The sequence below is a fragment of the Stegodyphus dumicola genome, chromosome 7, assembly GCF_044657685.1.
Source record: "Stegodyphus dumicola isolate Sdum_Otavi_A_Nest chromosome 7, ASM4465768v1".
Classification (NCBI taxonomy): domain Eukaryota; kingdom Metazoa; phylum Arthropoda; class Arachnida; order Araneae; family Eresidae; genus Stegodyphus; species Stegodyphus dumicola.
In genome coordinates, this window is record NC_140774.1 from 44,551,184 (window position 1) to 44,567,856 (window position 16,673).

The 16,673-nt window shown below is 29.1% G+C and overlaps 1 protein-coding gene across 7 annotated transcripts in view; it reads left to right on the forward strand.

Moving 5' to 3' along the window:
• RhoGAP71E (Rho GTPase activating protein at 71E) overlaps positions 1 to 16,399 on the forward strand; it is a 164,546-nt gene extending 148,147 nt beyond the window's left edge. For all 7 annotated transcript variants that reach the window (XM_085820141.1, XM_085820147.1, XM_085820146.1 and 4 more), the window contains one exon: positions 3,821 to 16,399. In XM_085820141.1, coding sequence (XP_085676267.1) covers positions 3,821 to 4,243 — 423 coding nt within the window. In that variant the 3' untranslated portion in view covers positions 4,244 to 16,399. The remainder of the gene's footprint in view (positions 1 to 3,820) is intronic.
• The last annotated feature ends 274 nt before the right edge of the window (positions 16,400 to 16,673 follow it).

The window sequence follows — 16,673 nt, forward strand, 5'->3', positions numbered from 1 at the left end:
TTTCCTCGTAAACAGTTTTAAGCACTTTTAAGTTAAATCTGTTATCATGCCAAGCGTAATGTTAACATAGAAGGTTACCATACTCTTTGTTATACCAATATAATTTTTTAAAAAATGTTTAGTCATCGCAGCATGAGTCATTACTCAGGTTGTCATGTGGTGATAAGCATGCAGTGATGAAAGCAAAATATAATAAATAATGATTCGCTAAGTTGATATCAAGGATGTAAAAATATTAGTTGGTATAAAATCAACAATGTTTCTATGTAGAATGTTTCGGTTTGAGATGCATGCCACACAGATACACAGCTAAGGAGTCAAATTATTGATCACGTAAATTCATGCTAAAATGATTGTTTCTTCAGTAGTGAGGTATTTTATTTAGTGCTGAAGTGAAATAAGAATCATGACTCTCCGCATGCTTTATTATGGAGGAAAAATCAACTGCACATGCGTAAAGCAAAAAAAAAAAAAAAATCCTAAAAAGGAGAGGGAAAGATTGTTGGTGACTTTGGGGGGAAAAGTTTGGAATTTAGATTTTTCCAGATACTGGACTTCTTCAGAAACTTTTTACAGTGGAACTTTGAGATATGAGTTTAATTTGTTCCAGCTCAAATGGTGAATTTCTCGTATCTAGAAACAAACTTCCCCATTGAAAATAATGGAAACCCAGTTAATCCGTTCTACCCCCCCTCCAAATATGAACATAAAAATCATTTTTTTTAATAAATAGCACTGGTAAATAATATAACCATAGTTTACCTTTATGAAGAATCCTGACTGGTGATAGTGGTGTGGGGAAGACGAAACGTGTTACTGTGGGAAGCAGAGTCACCCTCTGATTCAGGAAGGGACTCTTATCTTGGGAATTCTACCCCACTGCCAACAGGCTCTTAGTCATAATCACTTAAATTTCTTTTAGATGCAGGTTGTTGTATCAAAAACTTATTTAACAACACTTGCTTCTGTGTGCTTTTTAAGATGCCTCTAAAAATGTGACACTACATTTTCATTACACAAGTTCATGGTGTATCCACACAGTGCTTTATTAGGGTGATTTTCTCCAAAGAAAGTTTTCACTTCTTTCCACTTTGACAGTATTTCTGTAATCTTACTGGAAGAGAGGGCCTTATTTCCTGTTCACTCCTCTCCTAACGAAAGCTCTTCTACCACCTCATGCTGCTGCTCTTGTGAAGTCTATATTCATCCATTATATGTTCTTCACTATTGCTCTTCCACTAACTTATTCAGATCAACACCATCCACATCCAGACCCATACTTTTCCCCAGAGATACAATTTCTTCGACTAGCTGCACTGTGTTATCCACAGGTTGAGGATTGAAATCTAAGTGAGGAATACTCTGAGGCCGTAGTTTTTTCCACGATGAATTCGGTCTCCTCACTGAGACTTCTTCCCAACCCTTATCAATGAGGTGTGAGCAATTTAGGATATTGAAGTGATACTTCCAAAATTCTTTGAGGGTAAGGCTTGTATTTTTGGTCTCTTCAAAACACCTTTGGAGCAAGGCCTTTGTATACAGCTTCTTAAAGTTGGAAATAACTTGCTGGTCAATAGGCTGAAGAAGTGAAGTGATGTTAGGAGGAAGAGACTTGACTTTTATGAACTGAAATTCCTCCAGCAAATCATCTTCAAGCCCTGGAGGATGTGTGGGAACATTATCAAGGACGAGCAAAGCCTTGTGGGGCAATTTATTTTCGTGAAGGTATTTCTTCACTGAAGGACCAACTTCATTTACCCACTCGATAAAAAATTGCCGAGTTACTCAGGCTTTGCCATTGGCCCGCCCACATCACATTCAGTTGGTTTTTGTGTGCCTTCGCCCTCTTGAAAACTTATGGATTTTCTGAGTGGTAGCCAAGCAATGGCTTAATTTTACTTTCTTCACAAGTTGGTGCAAAACAAGAGGGTAAGCTTATCTTTCATTGGCTTTTGGACAGGTTAAGATTTCTCTTGTGTGATGTTGTTCCTCTTACGCATTTTTCTTCCAAAAAAGACCCGTTTCATCACAATTAAATACTTGCTGGGAAAGAAACCCCTACTAACAATAAATCATAGGAACTCGAGCTGAAATTTATCAGCAGCAGCTGTATCAGAGATCGTAGCCTCCCCATGTTGCACAATGCTGTGAACTTTGGTTCCTTTTTTAAATTTTTCAAAACATCCATGGCTTGGCTTAAATGCCATCTCATCTTCAGTCGACGTACCTTGTGTTTTTTGGAGAAGATCCAATTGCAGATTCTTAGCCTTAGCGCAAATGATAGCTTCCGACACCAAATCGCCTTTTAACTGATTCTCGTTAATACACACCAACAACAGCTTCTCAACATCTTTTAGGAGTTTGGGACAGTTCTTGGAAGTAATGTAATTCCTTTGGCCACATCAAAGTTCTTAATTTCTTCCTTCTTCAGAATAGTACTATTGTCGATGTTGAATGGCTGTAAATCTTTGCCGATTCTGTCCCTCTTACATTACACTTATATTTTATCTATGATTTCTTTCTTAATTTCAACAGCCAAGGCTTCCATCTTGTTCTTGCAGCACTATCTGAGGCAACAATCTTCTTGGGAAGCATAGTGAAATTATTTTTACATTAAGTGTAAAAAACAACTCACAAGAGCATAAACACATAGATCAAAGAACACTGAGTGATCTGATGTGGGAATTCCCTGAGTTGAGCCAGAACGGGAAACATGCCACGCATATCGCAGCCTGGTTCACTGCTCATTACTTGAGTTAGTGTTCGTATTTAGAGATGAATTTTTCACTCATACTGTCCTCGCATCTCTAATTTCTACTATATAGAGGTGCTTGTATCTCGAGTTTCCACTGTAATGCAATGTTCAAGAGAATAGATAATAAAAATTTCATTTTACTTCTTCTTATACCCACTTAATTTTTTTTCATTCCCATTTGATGTTTCCTTTTTTTATCTAAAAATCTTATGAATACATAATGATCATAAAAGTATTAAAAAGTGCAAGAATTTAAAACCAGAAATGAATACTTACTTAACTAAATTATTCAGAAAGTAAAGAGTGAAATCGCAGTAAAATCAGTTGAAGTGAAACTGTGAGGTTTATGAATAAATGGCAATTGTTCTAAGTTTGTTATTTGTTTATTTGAGGGGGAGAGGGAACTTGTTGTTTATGTATTTGAGATTTGAGGCTTAAGTTTTAGAGCATACAATTAAAATAGAATTGTGAAGCTTTTAGGGGATATAACTTCATCATTCTTGCGTTGGGCTCCAATACATCTCGTCACAAACAAGATGGAGTAGTAAAAATTGCAGTCTCTCAGATTTTTATCAGATCGCTCTATTGAGATCAAACTCCACAAATTTTCTTTTCAAGTAAGAAGGTTATCAAGGCTGATTACCTTCTTTCACTGGGTTCAGGTACTGAATCACCTGTCAGCAGATAGTTCTTGAGTTGCAAGGTCAGCTGGAATCCAGGTAACGTTGGCGCTCATTGCAAGATTATATTACCTAAAATCAATCTTCTGTTAGTTTTTATATACTGAAAAAAGAAAAATTAAGATAAGTATAATAAGGTTCTCCTTCACTTGCATGAACCAAAACAATTTTTTTTAATATTTTCAAAAGTGTAATTCTTATTGTAAAGCATTGAAGTAGGCATTGTATTGCTTTATTATGCATTTGTTGTGTGAAAAAATGTAAATTATTACTGTTTTTAAAAATGTGTAGAGTAATTTCCAATAAATAGGATTGTTCGACCTTTGTAACTGCATTACTGTTTTAAATAATATGATGAACTTAGCACATGAAATTCTTTTTGTAGCAAATGAAAACATCAGATTCCAAACGTGGATCTAATGCTTCTTCTATATCTTCCAATTCCCTTCTGAATTCAGTTGGTAGTGATAAGCAGCTTGTTCGGCGATCTTCAGGAAAAGAAAAACGATTGGTTCGCCGTTCATCCAGTAAAAGTAAACGGGATAAGGAAAATGGCACAACTGCCTCTTGTGTGTCAACATCAGGCATTGCAACTTCCAGTAAGAATAAGAGAGATTCTGGTACAACCAAAGTGGTCTCACTTGGAGGATCAGCACCAACTGAACCACCAACTGTGTCTGGTTCCAGTCCGACACGAGCCAAAGTCATTAACAGACTATCCAATCCAGTTGGTATAACTGAACAAGATTGTACAGAACTAGATGTACAGACTTTTCATGTGACGCTCACTTATAAGCCCCGAATATGACCAAATGTTTTTCATTTGCTTCCTTTATATGTCACTTGTAAATACCTCTGCTGTTGTTGTTGAAAGATATTTGCCAAAGTCTTTAAAATGTGTCAGAAATCATTCAGCATGCATTATCTCAAAAGATTCCTCTTTCCTTTTTTCGAAAATAAGTTTCAGAAATATAGAATTTTGTGATCTCAGATAAAAACATTATCCACTGCCAAATTTTTAAAGAAATGTCTTTTTTATTCGGTGAATTGTTTTACTTTATTCCTGAAGGGGAATCATTGAAGAATTGCACATTGCTTTTAAGATTTATTGTTAAGGAGATCATAATATGTGTTATCCAAAAAAATGTTTCTTTTAGTATTACACATGATTGTTCAGAATATTGTTTATCATATCATTTATTTGTATTATGAAATCACCCTTCTCTAAGTCTTTGAGATTTTAATTTTATGAAGTTTTGTCCATTATGTATTGATGAATTTTGATCTCCTAGAGTTTATGTATATATTATAATTCAAATTTGAGAGTTTTATTTTATTGTGAATTACATGAATCATGTAAATAAACATACTTTATAAAATATTCAGGTGTAATGCAGGTTAAATATAATTTGTTGATTTGGTTATAAACCTTAAATGTGCTGCTATTTTATAAAGTAACACTATTCAGTTTGCTGTATTTTTATGAGAAACTCAAAGAGTTTTATTCGAAATTTCATGCTGTGATCCCATCTTGTGACATTGTTGATTGGTATGCTTTCATGATTTCTCATATCACTGTTCAGATGATGGTAGAATGAAGCCCTTTTTACTTGGCTTTTAAGGACTTTTTGATATGCATTTCATTGGCTCCTTTTTATTTTATGATAATCTGCTGCATTGACTTTTCTCCTTCATGTGGGTAATCACACCCAAGGATGTCTTTCTTTTATATATATATGTGCAAACATGACAAATATGCTGCCAGAAGTACTTGAATTTTAAATGAATGTTTTCTATTAATGCGCATTAAATTTAGATAAAATGATAAATGAGAAAAAATGTAGTATCTTTGTTAAATCTACTTTTGATGCTCTATATATGACAAAACATGCATAGTGTAAAATCTTTTATGTTTTAAACATCCATGGGTTAGTTTTTAAAATTTAGCAAAACTCTTGCAGGCAACGTATATAGTTGGATTTTTCATTTGCAAGCAGATGTATAATAAATTCCATGTTATATAGAGTTTTATTGAAACAATATCTTAATATAATTAAGAAATATTTCATATTTTGCAGGAATGTAATTTCAAATGTTTTTATTTAACATAATAATATCAGTAAATTTTTTCTTAAATGCTTATGTATTTTTAATAAGAATAACTGAAATGTTTTATGTACAAAATGGAAAACTACGTTACAAATTATGTCACAAACTTAACATATCAGAAAAGTATGTTACAAATGCTTTTTCGTCAATTTATATAATATTTACACATACATATAAATTAAGTAGATTATAGATTATATTTATCTTGTTGATATGTGATTTATCTTTTGTGAAGTTGCTGTAATTTATGATATGTAATATTATGAAAAGCCAAAGAATTATCACTAGATAGTGTGGGTGAGAAAAAGATTTTTTTTAGTTCTTTTACATTTCCTGTTTAGTGTACAGATATTTCAGGTACGTATGAAATCGAGATGGTTAGATTGAAATACTTCTATTTTATACTTGTATTTATGCTAATGTTGATGCATGCACATTTGTAAAAAGTGTTTATTTGATTCAAAACTGTATGTTGTTGATTCAAGTAGTCAAAAACTTTGTTTCGAGTTTTGAAAAATTTGTATTCTGAACTGTTTTGAGAGTTTTATTTATATTTTGTACTGCATTCATATATTGCTAGATTTTTGTGTAAAAATATGTGAAAATGCATTCTGCTTCACTCAGATTTAACACTTCTTTTTTACCTGATTTAGTGTTTATGTGCTGTATAGCCATCTAATTGTCAAAGTTCCTGTATTTCTGTCATTGAAATAACATAGACAGTTTCATGAACAGTGAGTAGTAGTATGCCTAAAGTGACCAGGTGTCCCCAGTTTAGTACAGTTTCTTGCCTAGGTTTGATAAATAATTGACATGAATTTTATTAATGCTTCTCCATAACCAATCATGGAAATTTTTATGGGGATTCAGTAATCATGCATTTGAGATATATATTTTAGTAAACTTGCAAGGTTCACAAAAGGTAGGATTTGTGAAAAATTATTTGCATCTCAAATTCAGATGTGTATTTTTCTTGAAAAATTAAACAATGAATTTTAAATTGTGTGCAGAATTTAAATGCTGTCACCTTTGAAACATTTTGCAGATTGAAAAAGCATGAAGAAAAGATTAGCATTTGTAAGAAGAAAATTTCATGAAAGAAGTTTAACTGATAACAAATTAACCAATGAAATATTATATTTAGATATCTGTGCAGTAATTATACAATTGAATAGTCAGCCACATACGTAACTGAAACTGAGCAAAGTAAATCAAGATTATTTCCCATTTTTAAAATTTGCATATCTTTTGAGTTTTAATAACTGAATTTTGCTCATTGAGTATAAATGTAGCAACAGAATGTGTATTTTGATAATAAATACAGTAAAATCTCTCATGGGAACTACATCCAGCAGTACATTTACCAGTTCTAGGAGTAGATGGCATTATTTAAAATATAAATATCAATTCTCAGTAATGATCAATAAGGAACATCCTGATTAATGATCTCAATAGCCATATGTATACAAAATCAAAATCATTTGAAATCCTGAAGTCTTAGAGTGATTTTGTTATAATAACTGATTGATTTTTCAACTGCCTATATACAGTTGAAAAATCCCAATTAAACATTTTTTAATTGTTTGAAATGTGCCTTTTTTTAATTTAGTCGCTGAGTATTTGCCTCTAAGCAAGTTTTTTTTCTCCCCCCCCCAATTGCCAAATTGGTTTGTTCCAGCTGGGTTTTGAAAATATCTAGTCACTTTAGGCTTGCCTGATACTGATCTTTGAACACAAGTGATGATAGTACTGTTTTAATCAACTCTATCTCAAATTTTTTATCTAGATTTCTTTAGGAGATAGAATCTGAAAGTCTCATTCTTCTTTGTGTAACACTAATTTCTTAAGAGATTTATAGATAATATAATTTTTTGTACCTCTATTCCACATCCATTTAAGCATCCATATCTGATTTAGGATTTGAGGTTGTCTGCATGGGATATAGCCTTTGCTAATTCCTTTACTAAGAGAGATGGTCAGAAACAGTATTTATCATTGCTTTGAATAAGTGTTATTTTTAATTCTTGAATTAAATTGAGTTGTTTAATTAGATGCTAAAAGATTCAATAAATAAAAGCATTGGCAGCTCTTATTTGGTTATCGTCCAGCTCATCTGATTTTCATAAATATAATTGTCATCTTGGTATATTTATCACTAAAAATAATTATACATTTAAACGCTGCTATTTCAATTAATAATTATAAAATTTTAATACTGAATGAGGTTGATTTTAGTGCAGTTTTTCCTATTATTTTGTTGACCATTGACTACATATATGAAATACTGGTCATCAGATTTATCTGTCCTTTCCTAATTCATAATGTCATCAATTTTAATTTAATCTTTTTATGTGTCACATTTTCAATTTGAAAGTTCTGTTCTCTCATTTAATGACTATAGTATTATATTTCATTATCTGCACATTCCAGCCATTAGCTTTTGCACATTACTATATAAGATGGGTCACCTCAACTCTCTGTATCTTAATATTACTGATTCTGCATTTCACTTTCTTTTATATACTGAGTATTATTATATTTGTAAATGAATAAGATAAGCTGAGCTTAGTTTGATTGTTTTTATAAGCCATATACATATACCAAAGAATTTTTTTTTAATCAGTTAATGTACCAAAGAAAGATTTTGGTAGATGATACTTGTAGAAATATGTGTGAGGCTAAGTTTTCAGATTTTGTATGTGCTTGGCTTAAGACTTAATATATATTCAGGTTGCTCATAATAATTGTAAAAGCCCCCCTTAGCATTAATCTGAATTTGGCATCTTTTATTTAATGTAATTAAGGTTACTGTTATTGTGATTAATGTTCTGAAAAGTTCTAATTAAGCCTTGCTTATTAAAATTTTTACCTATCTGTAATGTTTTTTCAGGTTATAAAAACACCAGTTGTAACAATAATTTTCAGCCATTCTGAAGTTTTTGTTACACAAATATTAACATTCTAAATATCCTTCCTATAATTTATGAAAAGTGTGAAGTAAATAAGAAATATGTATCAACTGTTAGTCTAATTTGAAAAAGAATATTTGATGCTTCCATCACTGGTGCTATGCATAGTTTTAATAGTAGATTATAAATTACTAATAAGTATAATTTTTAAAAATGTATATATTGAAGAATTATGCATTCTCTGATATCTAACTGTTATAAATTTTGAAAGTAAGTGATATAATAATTCTTACTTCTTTAAAATTGGTTAAAGGGTATTAATTATTATTATAGTAGTGCTGCACTTAAGTACAGTAAAGTTATAAATTATTTGCAGCAAGACTATTCTAGTTTTATTATTCTAGGGTGTAATAAATGTAATCTTTTGCACTGAAGCACTACATAAGCAATGAAACATAGCCTAAATCACATGTTTATTTGTACTGCCAGAGGAAGGTAGTAAAGTATGCTGTAGTTGTCATGTTGCAGCCCCTTCATACTTGACATGTGTTTTGAAACATATAGTTGTTAATTAATAAACCTGATTTACAGCAAATTCTGAAAAACTGAAATTGCTGATAGTGAATCATTGAATAAGTAGAGCATGATTGTATTAAGAAATTGATATTAATAGCATGGCTGTTGGAGATCTAGGATAAGTTCAAATTTGCTTTTCATCTTAATTTGTACTTGAAAAGTATATCATTCTATGGTCCCTGAAAATGTAAGGCTAATAGTAAGGGAAAATGCTGTGTATTGTTTAAATTCTCAGAACAAAAATGGGTTAACATATTTTCCTCACTTAAGCTGAGCTGGCCCATCATTTTACCTTGAGTCTTGTTGCTGCAGATTTGATAGTTGTGTGGTTTTATACTTTTTTAATACATGTGCAGCTATTGTTCTTAAAATCTGTGCCAAATACTTTGCTGTATATTTTTAAACTATATCATACTTTTTAATCATTACTGGTTATGGCATCTGTTTTTGATGGTGATGATGGACATTTATGTATAGATGAATGCAAAGTTTCTAGATAAACTGTAACTGTGTCTATGTTTGTTGTATCACATGTTTGCTCTCTATGACGTAATGTTTTCATAATATACCCATATTACAGTGAAGTTTGTACTCATTTTATAACTGTCTGAAAGTACTCATGCATTTTATGATTCCACTGGTTTGAAGAATTAATTATATTTATTGATAATGCATATATATTATTATTTTTTTTTTACATGAAGTAATAAGTTACATATTCAAGTGCCTTTTAAGTATCCAACAGGAATTGGCAGCCTGTGGAATGACCATCATTAACTAGTAACTGACATCATCATAATTGAAACACTTCAGGTTTTTATACTGTTAATATGCTTTTGGATCTATTTTCCTGTATTCATTTTGCTGAAATTTCAAAATGCAAATCTTTCATTAATTATGGGTCTATTTATAAAGTATGTGTGCAGACTGAAAACATATGTAGGAATATATATTTGAACAGTTGCATATAAGTGTTTTTAAAATAATGAGAATATTTCTTTTTAACTGGGTTTTGGGATTATTTTAAATGTTGTAATGGGCGAAAGATATTTTTTCACTTTTCTATTCCAAATAAATTTAATGGTAACAAATTAAACAGTATCATATTATACAAAGTAATTAGAACTGGGGATAGGGAATCAACAAGCACAATAGTAATGATGGATTTATTTTCTTTAGAAAAAGAATGAATAGGAAAATAGATGCTTCTGCTTCACAATAAAGAAAAGCTAGTGCATAGTTTGGTGAAATCTTGAGAAATAATAGCTATTTTATAATAAGTATATAAATAAAAATTCACATAATCAGTTTTACTGTTCTGTTAATAACTTAACAATTAAATTAAGTTGCTAAGAGAATTTCATATATTATATTTAGTAGATTTTTTGTGAATAACGAATAAACCATTCAAAGCAATAAATTAAAAGATGTAAATTTCTCTTCTTTCTTATGTGTAAGTGATTTGATGTATATGAACCAGGCTGCCTTTCTACTACCTATTTTGAACATTTTCATTTGAAAATTAGGATTTCAAAGTAAAATTGAATTGCATTTTGCAAAATTGTTTGTTAAATATTGAGTATCAGAATAAATTATTATAAAATTTATGATATGTAATAGATGGTATGAATAAGAATAGGTAACTGTAACAGTACCTTATTAAACTGTATATTTTTTTATTTGTTTAGATCCAGATGGAAAATTTTCATTCATTTATTTAAATTTCATTATTTATGTTATTGATCTCTTAATTTCACTTGAATTAAATATAATCAGTATTATTCAGTAGTTAAAATAAGTACCCATAGCTAATATAACCATCTTACTATTATAAATCTCTGGTTGTTTTTCATTTGGTTTGAGTACAGATTATTAAGCATTAGAGTTTAATTCAGTTAATAAGCAAAATTAAAAGTAATTTCGTTCTTTTCCAAAAATTGAACTGACATACCAAAGAATGCATTTTATGAAAACTCTTGTAGTTTATTTTAGGTGTATCTTACATTGAACAGCAGATAAGAACATACGGAATGTGTTTAAACCTCATTATACCTTGAATCAAAATTTAGGTACAGGGTATAAATATGAGACATTAATTAATAACTAATATATTTTGGTGTATTATTTAATGAAACTTGTGACAGCAAGTAACTCTTTTATTAAAATTAATATTTATTCTTATGAACTTACAAGAGAAAGATTTGATACATGTATACTTTATTAATTACAAAAGCAACTCTTGTTAAAAAATCATTAGAGAAATATAAAAATTAACACTGTTTTAAAATTTTAAATGGGGAAAAGATAAAAACAGCATATGTGATTGTTCTGTTTAAATAGGAAAATTACTGTTGAAGAAAGGATTTTGTACTGTTGTTCACTTGAAATGCCCATTCTGTAAAAAGTTAGTAATATGCAGTGGAATGCTGTTAATGATTAAGTAATAAGCATAATAATAATTAGTTTTGAAAACATTTTTCCATCCTTAGCTGTGGATATATAAATCTTGTGGAAAGTGCATTTCTTTAATTTATTTTCTGTCATTAATATTCAATAAAATTTTTATATTTTGAAATTTCAAACAATTTTTTAAAACTCTTATAGTATATAACTCGATGTTTAATCATTTATCTTTTACAAAACCTTTTTGCTAAAAGTACCAAGACTTATGTGTTCTAGTGTTTTTGAAGATATCATTATGATATTATGTTTTAGATCTTCAAAAACATCATCATTTTGATAAAATAAATAATTAAAAACCTAGCTAAAAAGGAAAGTAAATACTTTTATAATAATAAAATTATTTTTCATTCGTATTCTATTAATATTTAAAGAACTATCGTTATCTTGTATTCCCTGGAATTCTAAAATAAAGGCCTTAAGTTACTAAAGAATTGCCAGTTAAGCAATGTGTTACTGTTAGCATTTGTTTTAACAAACTTTCATAAATAAAATTGTTTTGTACTTTACAAAACTATCCACCTATATGTAAAAACTTTCTTGTAATCAGTATTACTCTTATTAATAAAAAAGCCACAACTTTAAGTTTTTTAAGTTAACGTTATGATTTTTTTAGTTGCTAAGTGAACTTACATAATATATGTATTGTAAAATGTATATGATAAATAGAGTGCAAAGTGAATTTAAAAGAATAATAGCATTTAAAAAGAATATTATTGTGAATATATTCTGTATTCTAAAGACTGGTTATATTTTTATTTCAAAGGTAAGAACAACCTTTTGAGAGAAATAGGTATAAATGGGCTGTTTTGGATTATGTCCGTAATTTCAATTAAATTTTATTATTCATTTCAAATTTAATTTAATTGTGAATTGACATTATCTTTTCCTAAACGTCTGTACTTGGACTAACATTACTATTTTTAATTTGAATTAACATATTTAAGATATTTTGCTTTTTTAATGTTGCATATTATTCAGCATGATTCATTTCCTTGATTTTAAATATTCTGTTTCATGATTTATCATTTTTTAATTAATTGGGAATTTGTGTGTAGAAAAGTGATTTTAAGCAAAATATTTTTTTTTTCATCTTATTATGAGTAAATGTTAAATAAATACTTATTTAAAATTTATTTAATATAAATGAATTTTTAATTATCTTTCATTCAGAATTGTTTTGATTGTCTACTAATAATGTCTAATATAGTCATTGGATTTATAAAAAGTACTTTAAATGTATTGTGATGTCTATGCTCTCAGTTTAGCCCCCTTTTTACTGTGAATTTAGGCACAAAAATATAAATTCTATGTTTTTTCTGTGCTAGTGTATTGTACATCAGTATTAGGTTTTTGAGCTGCTGTTGATATTTTAATATTTAGTATTTATAAGTTCTAAGCATTTTAATACTACACAAGAGATTTGAAAAATTTTTAAAGCAAAATCATTCTGTTAGCAATTTTATATATAAAATGCACTCACATTCATACATATACATGTGGGCAGTGCTACATGCATGTATGTAAAAGAAATGCTAATACTGCAATGAAAAATATTTGTTCTTTTTTCTGTCATGTGTAGTTTTTAAAATTATATTTTCCAAGCTATAAAGGAGTCAGTTTTATTTTTTATTAATTTGAATGTAAATTTATTAAAAATACCTAGTGTTTTCTTTGCTAAGAAGGTATTTAACAATTTAAATGGCTAAAACTGTAAACCTAACCTCAGATTTCTTTGTAACAGTATTTTTTACGTTAATTGTATGACCAACAGTAAGTTTAATCACATTGGTCAGTAATTTTTGCATAACAACTCAGAGAATATTTTTAACATAATGACATTCTGCAGCTAATATTTGCAAAGTTGATTTTCTTTTTCTCTCCCCCCCTTTTTTAAACCATTTTTAAATTGTTACCATTTTGTTTAACCATTTTTAAATTGTTGCCACCAAATATTAGAGACCTGTATTATATTTAAGGAAATTAAATAGTGAAGAATCTGCATAAATGTGTGTATGTTTCTTGCATTATGACAAAACAATGGTACCAAGAGCCATCAAATTTTGAGTAGCGTTTGTTTCCACCCGAATATGGGCATCTGAAAGCCCAAATTTGGAATTTGTTTTATTGTCTTTTTCATATTTTGTAAAACTTTAACGAATTTTCTATATTAACAAACTCGATGCTTTCAAAGTGAGCAATGGCAACGCTGTACCGGGGGGGGGGGATTGTATCTCTAGTGTGCAAGACTGTGTATTGGAAATTCTAAAGCTATGCACATTTCAAAAATAATTTTACGATATTGCTGTTGAACTGAATGTTATGGTTTAAGTGCGAAGAACATGATATTTAATAAATAAAGGTAACACACAAAACATTAAAAAAAAAGCTCCTTTGGGCATAACTTAAAATCTAAAAGCCTTCAACACTTTTTTTTTTTTTTTTTTTTTTTTAAATGTCAAGATGATTTTGAAATTTGGCTGCAGTATGTTATTGGTATGCTAGCATAGTAACACATTTTAGTCTGCATATCACTTTAATCCATTGTCATAATATGTGTCATGGACTTCTTTTTTAACCCTTGGCATATGAATAAAATTCAGAGTTGATATGCTTTAAAAAGAATTGATTTATGCTATAAAAAATTTTCTTTTAAATTATCAAATGTGACCCCCCCCCCAAAAAAAGAAACTTAAGGCAAAACTAATAATTAACTAATAAACAGTTAATAATCTTGTAGGGTATGTATGATATTGTTCAATACACACGAGCAGATGTAAAGATATTATTACTAAGTTGTCTGATTTCTAGCATTATGCTTGAAGAAAGCATGGTATCTCTTGGCATTGCCTTGCTATAAGTAGTTTTTTTTATCAGTATGAGTATTATGGTGTGGAAAATGAGCACAGTTTTTTGCTTTAAGTCAAGCTTGCTACTCAAGATGCATAAAGCAGCCTCAGTTAGGTAAAGCTAAATTTAGCATTTATTGTTTCTGTTTTTCATGCTTCATCTTAGAGTATAAAATATAAGCCACATTATTATATAAATAGCCACATTTATCATATAAAAATTCTTTTTATATGCATATTTGCATAACTGGAAAATATGCAAGTAATTAATCTTATTTATCAACGCAGCCCATTCTACAGTTATATTCGAGTACATATTTTTTATAACATTTTCATAGCTACCATCTGTCCTTCTTTCCAGTGTCTATCATTTCTGATTTTGCATGCTTTGTACTTGTCTTATAACCAGCCGTTTTATTGCAACTACATAAAATACCTTTATTGGATAAAGTTTCACTTCTCCTTGTTTATTTTATATGTTACTAATTTCTTAGGCATATTTTTATAATTTTTTCACAAAATTGGTATCATTTCTTTCCAAATAATCAAACAGTTCGGATAATGAGTACCATTTGTCTAAAACATTTTTTCCGTAAAGGTTTTTAATTTTGAACAATATCCAGTATTTGCCTTACATAACATACATATATATTTGTTGAAACTTAAGATTCAAGTGGTCAATCATATCTCATACTTTATATAACCTATCATCTTTATTTATTTTATTTTCCATAAACTGAAGAAATGAGATTTAGCCAGAAAATGTTTATGAGGCAAAATTTTCGAGAATATTGATGTCCCAATTGCATATTGGACCAATAAATATCATTGCTAGATTTTTTTCATCCATAAAGCAAAATAAGCATGTAATTCATTACTTGTTACTAAAAAACATTCATTAGTCTTTTATTTATACTTTTTGTTTGTCATTTGATTAGCATATTTACTTCTTACATCTATATGTGTGTGTGTTAATTGTATTATATTTTTTAACCTTAATGAGGTCTGTAAACTAGCCAATTGTTATTAAATACTCAAATTATAAATGAATAGTTAAGAAGTTAACCATAGCTTAATTATTAATTTTGAGCTAGAATAAAAATACTTAATAACAAGTTTTTATTTATTTTCTGCATCCTTAAGCTAAATGTTTTTTTTTTTTTTTTCCCCGGGGGGACAATAAAACACTAATTACAGTTGTAATGAATATTCGAAACTTGATCGATTAAAAAATTTAATTCCCTAATTTATGTTCGTCTTATTAAAATTAGTAAAAAAGAAAAATTTACTGCTACTATTTGGTTGTTCTGTATTGCTATTTATTATTAAAGGCACTCTTTTTAATTGGTCTAATTAAATATATTATTCAAAACAACTTTAGTGGCATTCATCTTATTGCACTTACTTGAAAAGTTTTGGTCTGCCATAGCAGCCAGCATATTTAAAGGTAAAGGAATTAAAGCTGGCATGTGATACTGCCCTGTTAATTGTCGCAGCTAAAAAGTAATCCGCAAAGCATTGTATTCACTGTATATTAAAATACGGGTTATTGTTTATTTTTGTGTGCTACTTTGTATTGAGACAACTCATATATTGCAAGAATATTTAGTATTTTACATTTTTATAGGTATTTCTGTTATAATGTCTGTTTTACATTTTTGGGTGTTAATACTTTTATAAGCTCTCTGGTTTGCTTTAAAGTTGTGAAGTGAACACAGCTGATGAATTGATTGCCTTTTTTTTTTTTTTTTTTTTTTTTTTTTTAAGTATTACATTTCCAGAATTTGCGATGTCTGCATAATATGTCAAAGTGATTTGTTTAATAAGTGATTTATAAATACACAATTTTTTTTAATTGTCAATTGCTGTAAGTACATCTGTCGATTTGCTCACAGTAAAATAATATTTCTCTGTATATTCTAATAATTGTTTTGCTTGGAGCAAAGCAAGTTCATTTTAAATGTTGTGTACTTTTCTATAATTGTGTATTCTTGATTACCTTGAATGGTACTTTGTGTACAAACAGAATAAAATGTTCTTAATTTATGACTTATGTAATAAGCTTTGATTATTTAAAATGAAGCAACAAAACATGTACACAAGTTAAATTTATATGTATCGAATCTAAGATATTTGCTACAATTATTATTTTTTATTTAATATAAAAATTTGAAAGAAAAAATTATTAAATTTTTAGTAGTTAACATATTGTTACGTTATTTTCTTCCTTCACGTGCGTACGGGGTTTGTAGATTTGGAGTGAATAACGGCGACACTTGATGAAGTATTGAAACACACTTTATTGGGCCAATATTTAATCAGGACAGCTCCAAAG